The sequence below is a fragment of the Pituophis catenifer genome, unplaced genomic scaffold, assembly GCF_029215685.1.
Source record: "Pituophis catenifer annectens isolate HBS135680 unplaced genomic scaffold, rPitCat1.0.hap2 SCAF_7, whole genome shotgun sequence".
In the NCBI taxonomy this organism is placed as follows: domain Eukaryota; kingdom Metazoa; phylum Chordata; class Lepidosauria; order Squamata; family Colubridae; genus Pituophis; species Pituophis catenifer.
Window position 1 is genome coordinate 54,261,038 of NW_027256887.1, and position 20,635 is coordinate 54,281,672.

Sequence of the window (20,635 nt, forward strand, 5' to 3'; positions counted from 1 at the left end):
ACGCCCTCAGGAGGAGGGAGAGAGCCGGGGTCGGCCGCGCAAGTGAAGGAGACGAGGCGGGCTTCCCACCTCCCAGGGAAAAAAAGAGGAACCGATGAGGCGCGAGGTAGCTGAGGCACAGAGGAAGCCACAGAGCGGGGGAAGGGCAGCCGCGGGAGCGGTTCCCTGCTCGTCCGAGGGGTGGGGCGGTGCCGCAGCTGCTTGCATGTCGGTGGTACCAGAGCCTCTCCCGCCAGCCGAGGAGCCCTAGATAACCGGGGCAGACAGGGGACTATGGCCCGAGGGCCGGGGGGCACGAGAAGGCAGCTGACTCGCCATGACGCTGGGAGCTCGCCGTTGTCCGCACCGTCGCTGCTGCTGCTGCTGCTGCTAGCCTGGGCTGCGGCGGGGGCCCGAGGGCAGGGGCCCCTCGAGTTTCCTCGCGCCGTGGTTAACCTGGCCGTGAGCGGGGAGCGCTTTCTGGTGGCCAGCGGCAACTGCTGGTACGAAGTGGCGCCTTCGCTGGCGTGGAAGGAGGAGCGCTTCTGCGAGGAGCCGGCCCAGTTCTGCGGCGAGACGGTGGCCTCGGTCAACAAGCTGCTGCTGCCCTTCGGGCGCGACCGCCTGCTCACCTGTTGGAGTCAGCCGCGAGGCGTCTGCTATTTGCAGAACGTCACCGAAGGGAGAGCCGCGAAGAAGTTGGGCCGTGAATTGGTGACCTTCGCGTCGGAAGGCGCGGTGGCCGGGCTGATGTATCGCGAGGACGATCGCTCACCTTGGTCCCTGGTCTGGGCCATGAGCCACAAACTGAACAACTGCCCCGATGACCCCCCGGAAAGCAACGCCAACAAGGCGGTCTTCATCATACTAGAAGGCGAGGAATCAGTGAACGAAATCAGGCAGGTGGCCATGAAGAAGGTGTACAACCTGCACTTCGAGGATGCCTTTCGCTGGCAGAAGTACTTCTTTTTCCCTTATTATAACAATGACAACCCGGAGGCCAAGATGCTCATCGCTCTATACGAGAAAAACAACCTCAGGTACAATAGCCAGGTCCTGCGATGTGGCGCCGGCAAAAAGATCAAAATTCTTTCCTCGGCGTACCTGGAGCAACGCGCGCTCTGGGCCGGGATTTTCGGCTCAGCCTCCAGTCCCGCCACTCCGACTTCCACCGGCCTTTGCATCTTTGCTCTTGAAGAGCTGCTGAAGAACGCGAACGAGTGTAAGTTCGGGGAGTTCTCCACTTCCGACTTGATTTCGGATTTCCAGCCTCCAAACACATGTGTGAGTAGTACCTTGGGTTATTTGTTGGCCAGATGCCTGGCTAAATCAGCTATATTTAGGGTCAACTTGTTTAATTGTTGCAAGCTATGTATTTATGAGAGGCAGGAGCCCCGAAAGATACAGAATATTTTGGCAGACTGATCCCCACCCCCAAAAAAGGCATAGCCTTCCATCCTTTGCAAGCAGATCACAATGGAAGCCAAAACTAAAAGGAAAGTTTAGCATTTTCTGCAGGATTGTGCCAGGATCCTGGGGTAAGGTGTATTTTCTGAAGGAGTGATTCACTACTGTATTTTGCAGTGATGAGACACAGCAGTCAAAAAGTTATTTCAGATTCATTGTTTTTCCATAATGTTATTTTTTATTTATTTTATTTTATTTTATTTTTCAATTTATATACCGCCCTTCTCCCTGAGGACTCAGGGCGGTGCACAGCCAGAATTAAAAACATGAAATACAAATATTAAAAACAATTAAAATCTATATAAATTTGGCCCAAATTTAAAAAACCACAAACCAATTAAACATTTAAAAATGTTGTTATTGTTCGCTTTCCATTGGCTTCAATGAAAAAAAAAAAACCCAGTAGATAAAGAATGCTTATGCAATGAGAAGAAAGCTGATAGTATGAGACTCTGGGCTTTGGAGATGCTTTAAAAGTATCAGTGAAGGAGAATGTTCATAGCTCAGGGGGTCTTTGGTGCTCTCTTGGCACCATGAGGGGTGCTTAGCTCATAAGGGGTCTTTGGTGCTCTCTGAGCTTGGTTGTTTTTTTGCAGATATTTCATTACCCAAGCTAGGATTAGCACTATTATTTATTTATTTATTTATTTATTTATTTATTTATTTTTATTATTTGAATTTATATGCCGCCCTATCTCCGATAGGACTCTCGGCAGCTCACAACAATAAAGCACACAAAGTTCAATTTTTTAAAAATACCCAATAAAACTATAAAAACCATTAAAATCCCCTCTAAAACCCCTTCAGTCCAAGCCGGCCAGGCGGAATAGCCATGTTTTAAGGCCACGGCGGAATGAGTGAAGGTCAGGGGCCACCCGGAGCCCCAGGGAGAGCTGATTCCACAGGGTAGGTGCACCCACAGAGAAGACCCGCTCCCTAGGGGTCGCCAGCTGACTAGCACCAAGATCCACTCATTTAAAGGTACCATTATTCTTTTATGACTGTGGGAAGTGGGAACAAATAGAGACTAACCAGGGAATGAAATTCCATGGATAAGATTAGGCAGTTTGGATAATAAAATTCCTTTGGAGAAAAATCTTGGCATTCATGCTTTAAACCAGTAGGTGGTCCAAGCCAAAAGTGAAAGCAATTATTTTATATTTAATCTTTCCATCAATGAATAGTGCTTGTCCACGTCCAGATTCAATTGGACTAAAAGCAATTATTTCTCTCTTTAATGGTGGAAAGCTATGAGTTCTAAAGTATTGATTGATTTTACTGGGCATTAGGATTGCTGGGATCTTGGCTTATATAGCTGACACTGCTATAAGGATCCTCTTCAGTTGCAGAATAAAATAATAGATTGGGAACTTTCAAATGACCTTTTATATTGCTTCTATTACTTTGGTATATTTGTAAACTCAAAGTAATAAAATCATTTAAAATGGGAATGGTAGAAAATAGTAAGAGTTTCATTGCCTTAGTTTAATCTGTGTGATGATAATGGTAGAATTAGGGGGAAATGTTTTTCTTCTTCAATTATGAATCTTACCTTCACATGTTTTTCAAAGGATGGGTGATCTTTTCTGAGCAGTCTGTGACAATTGGCCTAATTTTTAATATTCCCTGCAAGAGATGATGTAAATTCAGATATTTAGTGTCTGTTCATTTCTTGCAGCCTCTTGCTTGGGAGAGAGAAACAAAGATGTGAGGAAAAAGAATGGGAGAGAGAAAGGGGGAAGCAATAAAGGAGAATATTTATAACTCAGGGTTGAAATGAAGGGTCTTTGGTGCTCTCTGAGCTTGGTTGTTTTCTTGCAGATGTTTCTTTATACTTTATTTTTTATGTTAAACTAGATAACATAATCAATGCTAGCAGTGATTATGTTACTAGTTTGGGTAATGAAATGTCTTCAAGAAAACAACCAAACTCAGCACCAAAGACCCTTTAAAAAGGGAAGCATTGGAAAAAGAGAAATATTGTGTGTCCTTAGCCACTTTTGATAGAAGGCTGAATCCATGAGGTTGCCACATCCCACAGAAAGGAGAATTCCTCCCATCCCTTCCATCCATAAAAGTAATGCAATCATTCCTCTAGACGTGAACCCCCATAGGGCTCTAAAGAATGTAACAGGCTAATGATAAAGACTCTTTTTAGCCTGAGCATTTGTTGGGGACTAATGGCAAAGGTTAGGGTCCTTGGGCTGCCTTTTTTTCTCCTGAATACATTTCAGTCAAATTTGGGCACTAAAACATTTTTTCCTGCCAAACCAAATAAACAAAATGAGGAAAAGAAATGCAATCCCATTATTTTTCTGGATGTCTTGCTGCTTTTTGATGTCATCAAGGATGGTACCCATTTAAAACTGTGAGGTGGAATCTTTATTTAGTCATCAATTCATAGAAAGCTGTGCTGGAATATTCAGTTATATTGATAATGCAACACAGTTTAGCTGACTGTTATTGTATTCCGGAGGCTACTTAACATTGATCTTAAATTGGTGGCTAAGGCTATTTGTAGTGCATAATGGTTTGTATGCAAATAATGCACATATCAGTAACCATAATTTGTTTTAATCATACAGTAGTTTGGATAAACTTGAATAACCACATATAATATTGAGTCATAATTTGTTTTAACTATTGTTAAGATATTTGAACAATATCAAAAAGATATTTGAATTAAAATAAAATGGCTGGATTTATAAACATGCTTATCTAATAAAGAAAATCACATCATGGATTAGTGTAGTGTGTAAATCCACCTTATTTTTCATTCTCTTATGTTATTTTTAAAAGTTACCATCATTCAAAAAAAGTCAAAGTAAGAGAGAAAAGAAAATAATGTCAAGATTTTAAAAAATTGGATAAAAGCCTATTCAAAGCAGAAACTAACATGTTCCATACAGTAATACTTTCAGACCCAACAGTTTCTAGCTGCAATCGCTATGGCACAGAATTTCCTAGAAATTTTACAGTCCTAAATGTTTAACAGGAAACATACAATTGCCTGTAGGGACTAAGTAATTTGTAAATGGAAGAGAGATTAACTCCGTCCTTCAAAGATAACAGGGCATTTCAAAAACACCATCTCAATGTCAATGTCTGAGCGTATGCGTAAGAACTCCGAATAGGGGATATTATTGAATTTCCTAGTCAATACCTTTTTCTATTTTCTAGGCATGTCAGTTTGAGTGGCCTCCTAAAAAAGAGTGCAAGTATACAAGGAAAGTATTTGGGGATGGATGGATGGATCCATGACCTTATTGTAGCAGAGATCTGAGATCTCTGCTACAATAAGGTTCCTCTGTACATCAAGATCAATGATTCTTTGCTTGACTTTGGTCCAGGCTTTGTCTGAGCCTAATTGTCTGCTACCCTGTTTCCCCCAAAATAAGACATCCCCTGATAATAAGCCCAATCGGGCTTTTGAGTGCATGGCAATAAGGCCAAGCGCTTATTTCAGGGTTCAAAGAAATATAAGACAAGGTCTTATTTTCGGGAAAACACATTCCAGGTAATTTCTCATTCTTACGATGAGAAACTACCTGGAATAATTTGGCAGTGATTTGCTTCTTCCATGGGAAATTATGTCTGTCAATGCTCTCTGTCCATCAATACTAATTGGACTGGAAACTCATTCTCATAGATTTATTTGAGCCAGTACTTTAATGGGGAGAGCTTCAGATAAGCCTTGGGAGACCCACATCCAGGTTCTATCCTGATTGGCGCTGTGATTGAGCTACAGTTGCTGTAGCTCAATTTTCAATTCTCTATCTCCTGGAAATGTCAATCTTCAAATCTTACACTCCATGCACAATAATCAGTCAAAGCACTAAGTGCTAACTGCCTGTAGCAATTATTTTTTTCAGAACTAAAGAATTAAGACTTTTGCTATACTTTATGTGTGTAGTGCTATGGATATAAATATATCCTTGTACTAGAAGCGGTTTAGTCCAAATTTCTGATATACTTGGTTGGAATTATTTGCTCTGTTGAAATTCACTCCTCATTTTCTTAAAATCAGGTATGAAAAAGTTGAGTTGAACTGATTTTGACTCTGAGTGAATTGGATTCAACCCCAAAAGTAGATACTGTTTCCTAGTCTACTTTTAACTCAACGTTGTGTTGACTATTTTAATTTTTGGAATCTGTGGTGCGTGCCATATGTCTATTAGATATCAGTTTTGGATTTTAATTGTACTTATATTTTGCAGTTTTAATCTTTTTAAAATCTAGAAATATTAATTATATGGGATTTTTAAGGTGTTTAAATAGGTCAGTGGATTTTAAATCCAGATAATAATTTTCCTATATAAATATTTGTTGCAGGTTATATATTATTGCATTCTTTCATTATTGTGTATGCATTGTTTGGAACTGCCTTAAAAATATTTTTAAAAAAATCCATTTAAAACTAGCTATCAGCTATTGTACAATTAAAAAAAAAACTATTATTTTTTTTTGCTACTTTCCGTGTTCTGCAACTTAAAATTCAGACCAATTTTTGGACAATATTCCATGTTGATCTCACCTGAGCTTAATTTTCAGCAGATGTGTGTGTGTGTGTGTGTGTGTGTGTGTGTGTGTGTGTATAGTAACACTGTACAATTTAACATTCTATCCAATTGTTTTGGTAGTAACTTCAAGGGATATATTCCATATATACATATATAGATAATATAGTGTCACAAGTAAATGCCTTATTCTCCATTATGTAAATAGTATATGAACAGGATATCAGGGGTTAACTTATTCTTCACTTCTTAATGTATTCATACTTCACCACTCCCTTTTCTAGCTCCACCCATTGTATATATAAGGAGCTGGATACATCCCTTCTTTGCTTCTATCTGTGAATATTCAGTGAATATAGAATGCCTTATGTAAATAAAGAGAGATATATTTGAACTCTTAATTCTCAAATTATTTATTGAGTCTGATCCTGAAAATATCGCAACAATCTGGTAGCAGAGGATGGTTGAATTGACTCAATAAAAATTTAAATATGTCTAAAAGAGATAGGCCCAACACCAGGGCATACAGCAAAGAAATGGAAACGGACCAAGAAATAATCGATGAGTCCACGAATGCAATTTCAAGAGAATCTGAAGAATACACCACAGAAGACGAAGAAATAATAAATGAAGATAATGACCAGGAGGAAAACGAAATAGAAAACAACGAACTCAGGTCAGAGATACTAAAACTTTTAAAAAGCCAAAAGAGGGATGAAAGTCTCATTGCGAACCTCCAAGATATACTAAAAAACAACGGAGCAGCGAGAGAAAAGCACATCGCTACTGAAAAGCCAAAAGACTCAAAAATAGTAAGTGAAATGCTTACAGACAAAGGCGCAGTGAAGAAGAAGGGCAGCGATCCCGCGCTAAATTTCGAATGGCAGCCATCTTGGTTTCAACAGACACCCAAGGTGAGCGAAGCAGAGCCAATCAGAAAGCAAGATTCAAAATTTCTGGCGCGAAAGGCCTTACTAGATAAAGTAAATAAAAAAGAAAAAATATATACCTCAGAAGAATCAGAATCAGAGAACGAAGAAGATTCAACAGACATACAAATAAAGTCAGCAATGAAAACACTTTTTGCTGCATTTGGACCGAAACTGAAGATTACTAAAAAATCAACCAAAAAACAAGCAAGCAAGCCAGAGCCTCAAAATCTACCCGCTCCTATCCAGACAACGAGAGCACCGACACCTGAACCCAGAGAACCCTGCAGATACCACCCCACGCCGCAGACTGATCCAAGGACCAGCGCCTTCAGCAGAAGGAAACGAGCACCCGCTATCACCAGGACTCCCAAGATCGAGCCGGAGACTGATTCATCGGAAGAAAAACAAAGCGAACGAGCTGCAGCAGCGAGAACCTCTCACGACGATTCCAGGAACGAAATGAGCAACGCGCATGCGCAAGACTACGAGGACGACCCAGGAAGACATGAGATGCGGAGAGAATCATGTAGACTCGTTGCGAGCATTCCCACGCCGTTTTGCAATTTCCAGCATTTACGAGACCACGGACTACCCCCGGTTGTAAGTAATGGACCCAACAATGTTGGGAATTTATCCAGTGACTTCCCAAAGCTGAGGATAGATGGCATTAATTTGCAAGAATGGTATCAGCAGCTCCAGGTTGTCTTTATGAAAGAAAACTTATTATTTTTTATCACTAATCCCCCAAAAAGACCTTGGACTCTAAAGTTAGATTGCCTACACCATAGAGCATTTTTCTTATTAATTTCCAGTGTGTCTCCTGCCATGTATCACAGCATTAAGCAGAATCTGACTGTCTCAGAAATTATTCAATGCATGTTCAATTTATTTCACAGTGATAGTGTAGCTACTACCACAAGAATGTCTAAAGATTTCTTCTCTTCTAGGATAAAGCCAGGGGTTACCATAAGTGAACATTTAATATCTTTAAACAAAATTAGAGCAGAACTGCATTTAAGGGGGGAGGTGATTTCAGATCAAACGATGAAAAGTGTTATCATCAACTCACTTGACCCATCATGGGATAATTATATGTCACATTTAGACACAATCAATCTAGGATACTTATCCATAGAAAGTCTATCCAATAAGTTAATAGCTGAAGACAATTCAAGGAGGAGTCGCTCTGACAACCATATAGAACACAAACAATATAGAAAGGTAGCATTTCAAGAAAGATATCATGAAACATTTAGATGCCACAATTGTGGGTCCAAAGAACATAGTAGGAGGGATTGCCCTAAAATCACAAGAGAAAGACATAGATCAGAATACAGAAGTAAGTACAACAACAGACAGTCTTCCATTGATAGACATAGGTATAGAAGTCCACCTAATTATAAAGAACATAGAGGGGGCAGAGATAATTCAAAGGATAGGAAATCTGGTTCACTGAATGGACTAAACAAACAAGACAACACTAACATACAACAAACAAAGAACAATAATTGGCTTATTGATTCTGGAGCAACTAATCACACTACAAATAATAGAAATATATTGTCTTCATTTGTAGAGGATAAATTTGTAATCAAAGTAGCTAATCAAGAAAAAGTCCAAGTAATAGGTAGAGGGAATGTAACCTTACCTGGTCTAGGAAAAATAGAGGGGGTATTACTAATACCTGAAATACCTCACAACATACTTAGTGCCATAAAACTAAGCAGAGATTCTGACACTAACATTGTGTTCTCAAAGGGAAAAGCAACATTAGAGAAAAATGGAATAGATATAGGTACAGTAATAATCAAAGGAGGCCTACCTTATTTAATGACAAGGGAGAAATGGTTACACAACATTGATTCAAATATGGAAGATAGCATTGAGATAGATAATGGAAACAATAGTAACAGTGACAATGATGAATGTGAAGTAACTCACAATCACAAAGATACAAACAATGAAAAAAAACCTAAAATAGGTAAGCCAATTCACGATGAGTGTGCTCATGTTTTACATAGGAAGTTAGGACATGCCAGTTTTCCTGTAGTACAAAAGATGACTGAACACGCAGAAGGTGTTAAAATAAAAAATTGTGAAAACTATTTGGAATGCTCAGTGTGTAAGTCTACAAAGCTAAAAACTAGTCCCAGACCTAGAAGATCAACAAGATCAACCAACAAAATTTTTGATTTGATACACATGGACCTAGTTGGTCCGCTAACACCATCAATTACTTACAAAAAACATTACTTTCTAACCATTGTAGATGATTATAGTCGTTATGGATTTGTTTACACATTAAAACATAAAGATGAAACCTTTCAGAAATTTAAAGAGTTCTACAAACGTATAGAAACACAGCACAATATTAAAATAAAGCAAATCATGACAGATAGGGGATGTGAATTCATGTCTAAGGAATTCTCCCAATGGCTAAAGGACAAAGGAATGTTACATTACACATCTAGCCCATTTTCTGCATTCCAGAACGGAGTGGTAGAGAGAAAGAACTCAACATTACAAACCATGATTAGATGCACATTAGAAGATGCTGGCTTAGGCAAACAATTCTGGTCAGAAGCCCTACAATATTCTAATTACACACAAAATAGAACTTGGTCCAGCATTGTAGATAAGACACCATATGAAGTAATGTATAATAGGAAACCAAAATTAGCACACATGCACATATTTGGAGTCACTGCAGACGTACACATACCTAAACAATTAAGACGCAAAGGAGAGAACGTATCCAGAAGACTTAGATTTATGGGATACGAGACAGGCACAAAAGGATACAGATTCATCGATAATAATAATAAATTTATAGTTTCCAGAACGGCTGTGTTCCATGAACAGGCCAACTGGTCTAAAATACATCTTAATGAAATATTCCCAAACACCAAACCAGATACCAAACTCCAAAGAAAAAGAACTATAGAAGAACACAGTAACAACATGCATAGAAACAAAACCAAAACATGGACAAACAGTCAACACAAAATAAAGACAGACTCTTTAACAAAAAAAGAAGCAAGGTATTTACATGACAATGATAGTAAGCCTGAAAGAACAATCAGAAGTAGTAGAAATAAAGTGCCAAACAAATACAAAGATTATGTAATGTATATGGATGGAGAATCAACAACACCTAATACATATGAGGAAGTGTTAAAACTTCCTCCTGAAGAAAAAGAAAAATGGGAATCAGCAATGACTAAAGAGATGGATAGTTTACGAGGGCTAAATGTATTTACACCTGCAATTGCACCAAAGGACAAAACCATCATTGGCACTAGGTGGATATATAAAATTAAAAATTTAGAGGGAGGCAATACACTATACAAAGCTAGATTAGTTGCACAAGGTTATGCACAGAAATATCCCGAGGATTATACAGACACATACTCTCCCACAGTTAGAACAGAGAGTGTCAAAACAGCTCTAGTTATAGCATCAGCACTCAATCTCAACGTGTTCCAATATGACATACAGACTGCGTATTTACACGCAAAATTAGATAAAGAAATATATGTAAGAGCACCTCACAGTCAATACACAAACAAAAATGAGACTTGGTTATTAAACAAAAGTTTATACGGGTTGAAACAATCTGGTAAACGATGGTATGATTGTTTAGTGAAAGTACTTAAAACTATGGATTTCAGTGCCACTACTGCTGACAATTGTTTCTTTGTAAAAAAGGATGGTGATTCCATAGAATTTGTATTAATCTATGTGGATGATATTTTGTATATAGGTAAACATAAAGAGAGGAGAGAAACATTTGTAACAAAACTAAATGAACATTTTTCACTAAAATCTTTGGGTAAAGTAAATAAGTATCTTGGTGTTCAAATCAGTAAAACCAGAAGGGGATTCAAACTTTCTCAAAGAGATAAAATCATAGAGCTCTTGAATAAATGTAATTTAAGTAATGCTAAGCCCTGTGACACTCCCATGCAAACTGATTTTCTAAGGAATGCAGACGAATCATCCCCTGAATTCAAAGATAATACATTTTATAGATCAATCATAGGTTCCCTTCTTTACATTTCTAATTGGACTAGACCTGATATTGCCTTGCCTCTCAACTTATTGTCCAGACATGTCAGCAAACCAACACTATACCATTGGGAAGCTGTCAAAAGGATATTAAGATATTTGAAGAGTAGTTTAGACTTTTGTTTGTTATTGGAACCTGATAATATCAAGGAGCCCATCCTCACATGTTACGCTGATGCGGATTGGGCTGGCGATACTTCATGTAGAAAAAGCACATCTGGTTATATATTTCTCCTTAACGGTTGTCCAGTTTACTGGTACACTGGCAAACAAGATTTAGTAGCTACTTCAACAACAGAAGCAGAATATGTTTGTCTAACTAAAGCAGCAAATAACCTTGTATGGTTTAATGACTTACTTTCAGACATTTGGAAAAAACCCACCTTACCATTTATCATGCATGAAGATAATAAAGCTGCTATCGAAATATCTAGATCTGATGCTATTGGACAAAGGTCCAGACATATAGATATAAAATTTAAACATGTGAGACAGTTATCTCAGGATGGATTTATCAAAGCAGTTCATTGTGAAACATCAGAGCAAATAGCTGACATATTAACAAAGCCTTTGCCGTCCAAGCAACATAAATATTTGACTTCTAAGTTACATGTTTTATATTGTTCTGAATCTGAATGTAATTGGTGTAATATATCGAATCGGCATTTAGAGGGGGATTTGTCACAAGTAAATGCCTTATTCTCCATTATGTAAATAGTATATGAACAGGATATCAGGGGTTAACTTATTCTTCACTTCTTAATGTATTCATACTTCACCACTCCCTTTTCTAGCTCCACCCATTGTATATATAAGGAGCTGGATACATCCCTTCTTTGCTTCTATCTGTGAATATTCAGTGAATATAGAATGCCTTATGTAAATAAAGAGAGATATATTTGAACTCTTAATTCTCAAATTATTTATTGAGTCTGATCCTGAAAATATCGCAACATATAGTTTCTGTTTTTTTGAAATCTTCACAATTCTTAAAATTGGCTTATAATTTTAGTTGATATACTTTTGCAAATTTTATGTTGAGGAATTGTTATTCCCTTCAGCAATTATTCCCCTTTATATATAATATATTGTATTTTAATATTATTCTGTTTCAACTTTTCATCACCTAAAGGAGCTGAAAGTGCAATTTAGACAATTACAGAGTAGACTAAGCTGGTGCATACTAAATAATGTTATTTTTAACAGTCTTCTAAATATAAGAAATGTTAAAATTAGTTCAGATCTTGGAGTTTTTATATGCATAAAGAATAAGCAGATATAATCCTGATGATGACCCAACCAATATTAAATATCACCAAGCCTCACTGATTTCAGTTGAACATGTTTAAATTTCCATTACAGACAGTGGGTTTAAAGGTACTTATTGGCAAATAGCAAAAAATAATGTCTAACTAACAGAACATATATTGCTAAAGTTCATGTGATATTACTTAGAAAGAAGAAACTTGTAATTGTAATGGTAACATACAATTTAGAGGATTTTTTATTTTAAGATTTTGTGTATATGCTTAGTTACATTACCACCTTATGACAGAATATAGAAAATATATAGTTTGATTCACATTTCAAGTAAAAGTGCAAATGTTTATCATGTGGGCTAAAATTATTTGCTGCTGTAGTAGTACTTTCATTTGTTATCTAAAATAGAAAATTAAAAAAGGAAGAGAGGGATTGAATAGATAGAACAGTAAGGTTCTTAGCAATATTTCTTATTTAATTTAGTGATATTTATTCTCTTTTTTATTATTATTACATTTTATTAAACCACTAAATTCAAACAATTCAAATGAAAGTTAAAATCGTTAATAAAAGCAAAGTACATCACAGTATTGTATTGTAATATAATATGGAAGAAAAACAATAAGCAATAAAATAATAACAGCAAAAGCAGTAGAAAAATAATTAAAAAATCATAGTGAAATTAGCAGATCATTAAAAGGACCGTGGAAAATAAAGTGCATTTCTCTGGCATAGAAAAGACAATAAAGATAGCACCAGATGTGTCTTAGTTGGTATAGTGTTCCTAAGTCAGAGAGTATCAGCAGTCCTCAGGTAATGACCATTCATCCACTAACCATTCAAGGTTATGATGGCCCTACATCAGTGGTGGGTTGCTACCACAGGATACACAGGATCGGGTGAACCAGTAGTGGCAGTGGTGGGAGGCTCTGCCCACCCGCCTGGATGCTTCTGCACATGCACAGAAGCGCCACACACATGCACAAACTGGTAGCAATGGGATTTGGAACCCACCCTTGCCCTGCATGAGTAGGATTATGATGGAGTTCCAGCCTTCGCAATGTTCCTGTGGCCATGTAATCACAATCTGGGATCTTGGTGCATGATTTGCAGTTATAGTGTTGCAGCAAGCCACAGTGAACATCAGGGGGGATGATGGGGGATGATGGAGACAGGTCTTGAGAATATTATCTGGGAAGACTTTTATTCTGTGACTCCCGAAGACATGGACAGGATACTGGGTAGACTTAGTGCGGCCACATGTTTATTGGACCCGTGTCCCTCCTGGTTGGTGCTGGCCTCCCGGGAGGTTACGCGAGGCTGGCTCCAGGGGATTATAAATGCTTCTTTGAGTGAGGGTGTCTTTCCTGCCGCCTTGAAAGAGGCGGTGGTGAGACCTCTCCTCAATAAGCCTTCCCTGGACCCGGCAGTGTTGGCTAATTATCGTCCAGTCTCCAACCTTCGCTTTGTTGCGAAGGTTGTTGAGAGTGTGGTAACACAACAGCTCCCTCAGTACCTGGATGAATTGGCTTATCTGGATCCGTTCCAGTCGGGCTTTAGGCCTGGGTACAGCACGGAAACGGCATTGGTCGCATTAGTTGATGATCTCTGGAGGGCTCGGGACAGGGGTTGTTCCTCTGACCTGGTCCTATTAGACCTCTCAGTGGCTTTTGATACCATCGACCATGGTATCATGCTGCACCGGCTGGAAGAGTTAGGGCTGGGGGGCACCGTGTTGCGGTGGTTCTCCTCCCTTCTCTCCGACCGGTTGCAGTCTGTGTTGGCAGGGGGGGCAGAGGTCGACCCCCGAGGCTCCTTGTATGTGGGGTGCCACAAAGGTCGGTCCTCTCATCCCTTCTGTTCAACATTTATGTGAAGCCGCTGGGTGACATCATCCATGGTTTCATGGTGAAGTACCACCAGTACGCTGATGACACTCAGCTATACATCTCCATCCCGGACCACCCCAATGATGCCCTTGAAGCGATGTCCCGGTGCCTGGAGGCTGTACGGATTTGGATGGGGAGAAACAGACTCAGGCTCAACCCATCCAAGACCGAGTGGCTGTGATTTCCGACATTCCGATATAGTCAGTTGGTGCCATCAGTGACTATTGGGGGCGAGTCGTTGGCCCCCACAGAGAGGGTTTGCAACTTGGGTGTCCTCCTGGACTCACAGCTGTCTTTAGAAGGGCATTTGACGGCTGTGGCCGGGAGGGCATTTTATCAGGTTCGCCTTTCTGGATTGGGACTCATTAAATACTGTCACTCATGCCCTCATCACTTCCCACCTAGACTACTGCAATGCTCTCTACATGGGGCCCCCATTGAGGAGCACTCGGAGGCTCCAGCTGGTCCAGAATGCGGCCGCGCGGGCGGTTATGGGAGTGATGTGGCGTTCCCATGTGACCCCCCTCCTGTGCGAGCTGCACTGGCTCCCAGTGGTCTTCCGGGTGCACTTCAAGGTTTTGGTTACCACCTTTAGAACGCTCCATGGCCTAGGACCGGGTTATCTACGAGACCGCCTTCTGCCACCAGTAGCCTCTCACTGACCAGTACACTCCCATAGAGAGGGGCTTCTTAGGGTGCTGTCGTTCAAACAGTGTCGACTGGCGGCCCCCAGGGGGAGAGCCTTCTCTGTGGAAACACCTGCCATCTGGAACGAGCTCTCCCCTGAGATACGGAGGATTACAGACCTTCCGCCGTGCCCTCAAAACATTCCTATTCCAGCAGGCCGGCCTGGCCTAACCTCTTTTTTAAACTGTTTTTAATTTTTTTAAATTTTAAATTTGTCTTATAAATTTGGGGTGTTTTAAATTTTGTTTCTGGGCCAAATTATTTAATTGTATTTTAATGTTTTTTTAAACATTTGTATTATATGTATTTTATCTTTTGGCTATTCACCGCCCTGAGTCCTTCGGGAGTAGGGCGGTATATAAATAAATAAATAAATAAATAAATAAATAAATAAATAAATAAATAAATAAATAAATAAATAAATAAATAAATAAATAAATAAATAAATAAATAAATAAATAAATAAATAAATAAATAAATAAATAAATAAATAAATAAATAAATAAATAAATAAATAAATAAATAAATAAATAAATAAATAAATAAATAAATAAATAAATAAATAAATAAATAAATAAATAAATAAATAAATAAATAAATAAATAAATAAATAAAATAATGTGATCACAATTGTTGATATTCCCTGACACAGTGGTGGGTTTCAAAATTTTTTACTACCAGTTCTGCGGGTGTGGCTTGCTTGGTGGGCATGGCTTGGTGGTCATGTGACTGAATGGGCATGGCCAATTTGACATCATTCACAGCTATGACCAATCAGTCACATGACCATCCCACTTAGCCATGCCCACAGAAAAAGGTAGGAAATTTTTTTGAATTTCTACCTATCTACTTATTTTCTGCACAGGCCTGGCCTAATCTATCAAAGGCCTCCCCTGGCATGCTGCCCCTTCCTTCACCAGTTGCATGCCTCGCCCTGTTTCCCCTCCTTCAGCAGCCCCAACCCTAGCCCCACTTCCTCACCCATCACCGCCTCTTTCTTCGGGCTGCTTATGTTCCTCCTCTGGTGGCTGGTCCGGAGTCTGGAAGGCAAGCTGACCTTCAGTAGTTTTCTGTGGCCTCCAGCCAGCTGCCGCTGCCGGGAAATGCCTGCCAAAGAGGTGGCAGCTTGGAGGCTTCTCACAGTCGCATTGAAAAAGAAAAAGCCTTCTCTTTGAGAGCTGCTTTGTGGCTGTGACGGCAGGCTGCAGGCCACCGAAAACTACCGGAAGTCGCCGAAAAAACCGCTGCTGTTGCTGCCCTGTTCTTCGCACCAGCCACACATGCATATCCCATTGCCTGCTGCATCCCACTTGGACTGACACAGCAGGCAATGAGATGTGTCACTCCGAATGTGATGCAGTAGGCAATGGGATTTGATGGCAGTTGCTTTTTCGGCGACCTCTGGTAGCTTTTGGCGGCCTGTGGCCAGCCGCCACAGCTGCAAAGCAGCTCTCAAAGACAAGGCCTTTTCTTTTTCGATGTGACTGCGAGAAGCCTCCCAGCCACCGCTTCTTTGCCAGCCGCTTCCCAGCAGTTGTGCAGGTGTGCAGGGCAAACAAGCGGTGCCAGGCTACCGGTTCAGGGGCATGGCCAGCCAGAGGTCGCTACCGGTTCAGTGACCCAGGCCAAATTATCGTTACTGGTTTGCCCAAAACGGTGCGAACTGGTAGAAACTCACCATTGCCCTGACAGCTTCCCACATGAAAAGTCGATGTTTTTAGTTTTGTGTCTCACTAAATAATGACAGCAAGCATATCTTGAGACTGTAACTAATTTTTTTGGTTTCCATGCTGTTAACCTTACAGGATCATCATTTATTTATTCATTTTAAATTCTGCATTATTAATTTTATAAGTAACTCAAGGCAGCAAATACATTTTGACCTGGGTTAGACTGAGAGTGTGATTGGCTACCTTTTGCTTCCCCATACTTCCAACATTTGTAGGAGTCTCTCAAAAATGTTAGCAATTTGTATGAAGGTATAGTACTATATATGAATCATTTTAAAGTAATTTTCCTGATCCTTGCTGATATAGTAACATAGAATTCCTTCAATATGTAGACCACCATGTATCTGAGATATTAATTCTTAAATCTGATTCCTCTGTTTCTTTGAATTATCACATCTAGCAGTTTCTAGCAGAATGTTATATGTTTTAAATTCTGAAGATTCTAACCTAAGGTAACATTTATTCCTAATTCTGAAAACATCACCTAGAAAAAATAACAATGATATTACAGGTTTATTTCTTTGTCATCATCCTAAGGAATAACTCTTCCAATATGTGAGAACTGCAGGATAAGGAATCTCCCCAGATTTAAAGCTATTTAAATTAGACTTAAACATTCAATCTCCCCAGATTTAAGTCTACTTGTTTTGGGGGAAGATTGTGTATCTAGATTCTGGGACCTGATAATAATACACTTTTTATAGAGAATGTAGAACTTCAAAAATGAGCAGCTATCTTCTGTTCCCAGTCATTTATTCCGCATCATAATTGTATTGGGAAGTACCATTATTGATAGAATGATTCTTCTTATGTTCTCTTATTTAAACAATAGAATTGGTAATGAACTGTGAAAATGTGGCTTCAGTGGAGAATATAATACATAATGAGAGTGATCTCTGAGTGGTCTTTTATATTTAGACTGGAACTAAGCATGGCATGGGTATGCACCAGCATGTCCCCCCTTTCCCCCCTCTTTTTCATCACATTACCTTTATCTCATCCCCAATCCATATCTGAGGCAGATTAAGGCTGACCTTAGGTGCTCTGGTATTAAAGTTGTTTCCCCCTTTAAGTGGGTAAGAAGCCATGGCAGTTGTCATGGCTTAAACAGAGATATGCATTGCAAGATATGCCAGATGTTCCAAACGCCTAAAGGATCATATTAAAGTTGTGTTTCTTTTTCTATGGCATACTTCTATGCCACTTGATAGTTACATGAGCCACAGTGGCGCAGTGGTTAGAGTGCAGTACTGCAGGCTTTTGCTGCCTGCCGGCTGCCTGCAATTTAACAGTTCAAATCTCATCAGGCTCAAGGTTGACTCAGCCTTCCATCCTTCCGAGGTGGGTAAAATGAGGACCCAAATTGTTGGGGGCAATATGCTGATGCTGTAAACTGCTTAGAGAGGGCTGTAAAGCATTATAAAGCGATATATAAATCTAAGTGCTATTGCTATTGCTTCATCACAAACACTGCTGAAAGGACAGCTTAAGAACCATTATTAAACCAAATTGTGTTGCTTGGTTATAGATAGAAAACCATTATGCCAAATAGTAATTAATAGATAATAGGCAATATAGAGATAATCTAGTTCAGCTTTTTCCAGTTAATACTGTGTGTTAACTGAGAATTATGGAAACTGAAGTATAGTATATCTGGTTGAAGGAGATTGGCGTAATTGATCATCACTTTGGCTTACAGCAATGTAAAAACCATCTGACAAATTTTAACTGCTGTTAAATATGAAGGCTTTTTATTAACTTCATTACAAATATAATAACACAATAAATTTGTCATAAATAATTATTCAGAACCATAAATAGAAATTTAAGGAATACATGAAGAACTGATATCAATAAAAGATAATAGAGCTTTGTCTTTCTAAAGTAGGTTTTCCATTATGATTCCATGAGCCCTGGAAACAATGACCCACATAAAACGAAATTATAAAAGGCATTTCAAAAAAGGAGGTGAAAGATTTTGTACAGGATTTCCTGTTTTTCTTACTTTCTTGTAGCACTGTGAAATATTAAAGAAAAAGCAATATATAAACAATGAGGGCATAATATGAATATTAGATTTACTGCATCATAAGAAAAAGGAAATTTTAAAAGGGTGATCTGTACATTGGAAAGAAATAAATGTATACTACTGACTGGTTTCCATTTACCTATAATTCTTTATATACTAACATACTATATACATTGTTGGATTACCTGTGTTTACTTATTTCCTCTCCTTAATATATCATGGGAAAGAGCAGTAGGAGTCTTCGCTAACGCATTATGAGCACTTTCATCATCTAAAAATACCACACATTTTTTGGTATTAAAATGATATGAAAAGGATACATTAAATGATATCCAACCACATAACTACATTACATGTGTTGGAAGAAATATCCATCTGGTTCAGTTCCAAGCCGGGAGAAAGACACTGGAAACATGGAGGCTGATTGGAAAGATGATTCAATGATGAAGCAGAACCACATGGGTGGTTCTGGTGCAGTTGACCACATGGAGTAGCAAGTGGGAGGTATTTATACCTTGTCTTGGGTTTTGCACTTGAACTTCCTGTTCCTGTGCAAGAACATGTATTCTATTGGCTATTGTCAGATTCCCATGGGGCCATGTACAAATCCTAGGAGTTTGTCTGAGCTACGTTTGATTGAGGTTTGGTCTTCTGATGCAATGAAGGGGCTTGTTGAGTGATTCCTATTGTGGTTGAGGGCTAACCCTATCTTTGTTCAGACCTTGCTGTAGGAAATTTGTTTATGAGTAGAGCTATCTTTTTATATCTTAAGTGCTGATATCTGCTGAGGGCTATTAAGAAAGGTGGGCGCTATTAAGAGTGAGTCTGCTTCCTGCCTCTAAAAAAAACATGCTTCTCCATTTCTAATCCAGAGAAATATAATATTCTGCCTTTTTAATATTTCTCAAAATATTTCATTCTTCTAGGAGAGCGGTGGGCACTAACTTTCTACACATGAATACCTCTGAATACAAAATCCATAATGGGTAGTATAACTTTGTTGTACCTAGTGCCTTCCAGATATTTTGGGGTTCCAGTGCCCAGAATGCCCCTCTTGACCATTATCCATCACACAATATCTTCTTTTAGAACAGAATAAATTATTGACAGCAAGGAATTCACACATATTTACATTTCTGTGATCTGGACCTTCACATTTTGTGTTTTTTATATTTCAGTCTCTATGTTATTAGCTTTAATACTCCTTCCTCCTCCTATTTTCTCCACAACAATGAACCTATGGGCTGAGAGAGAGTGAGAGAAAATCACACAATTGACTTTCATGGCTAAGGAAGGTCTTGAATTCACAATCCCCTGCTTTCTTGCCTGGAGCCTTAACCACTAGACCAAACTGGCTATTTATGTGGTCTACTTCTTCCTGTATTTTTTGGATTCACGTAGCTAGCAACAAACTGCTAGGCTAATCAGGCCTCATTAATTAAGAAAAGATACTTCTAAGGACATGCTTGCTGCAGTTTCAGATTTTTCTCTGAACTAATTATGCTGATTTTTTAAAAAAAGTATATTAAATATATATTATATATATATATATATATATATATATATATATATATATATATATATATATATATATATATATATTATATTAATCCTAATGAAAAATGTAATAATATTGTGTTGAAGTCTGCTTGAGATAAAATGGCACCTAAAATCTATAATGTGGCAACTAATCTTCCTACAGTTATTGATATCTACTGAATATTTCTTCTTTCAGTTTTGATTTAATGATGTATTCTAAAGTTTTGTTTCTTTGTTCATTCTGTTTCAGGTAAATGTTACATGGCCAATCAACAACTCAACTTCTCTGAGTCATTTTAATTTGGTTTCAGTTTATGCCACTGTGCTACTAAACAAGACTGTTTTATTTTTAGGAACAGGAAATGGGCAGCTATTGAAGGTAGGTTATGCCATGAATCATTACAATTTCATCCGTTCATCCATCAGGTTTATGTAAAATTGCAGAAAACTGTCTTCATATTTGGATTTATTTTTCTTCAATATGTTTTTATTCAAAAAAATTAATAGAATTAATATAAATAATCAGTATATTAGTTTT

General features: G+C 38.7%; 1 protein-coding gene across 1 annotated transcript in view; it reads left to right on the forward strand.

Annotated features, from left to right (window-relative positions):
• The first annotated feature begins 273 nt into the window (after positions 1 to 273).
• Positions 274 to 20,635, forward strand: part of PLXNC1 (plexin C1) — a 78,215-nt gene continuing 57,853 nt past the window's right edge. The window contains exons 1-2 of the mRNA XM_070946665.1: positions 274 to 1,263; positions 20,348 to 20,476. Of these exons, the coding sequence (XP_070802766.1) occupies positions 274 to 1,263; positions 20,348 to 20,476 (1,119 nt within the window). The remainder of the gene's footprint in view (positions 1,264 to 20,347; positions 20,477 to 20,635) is intronic.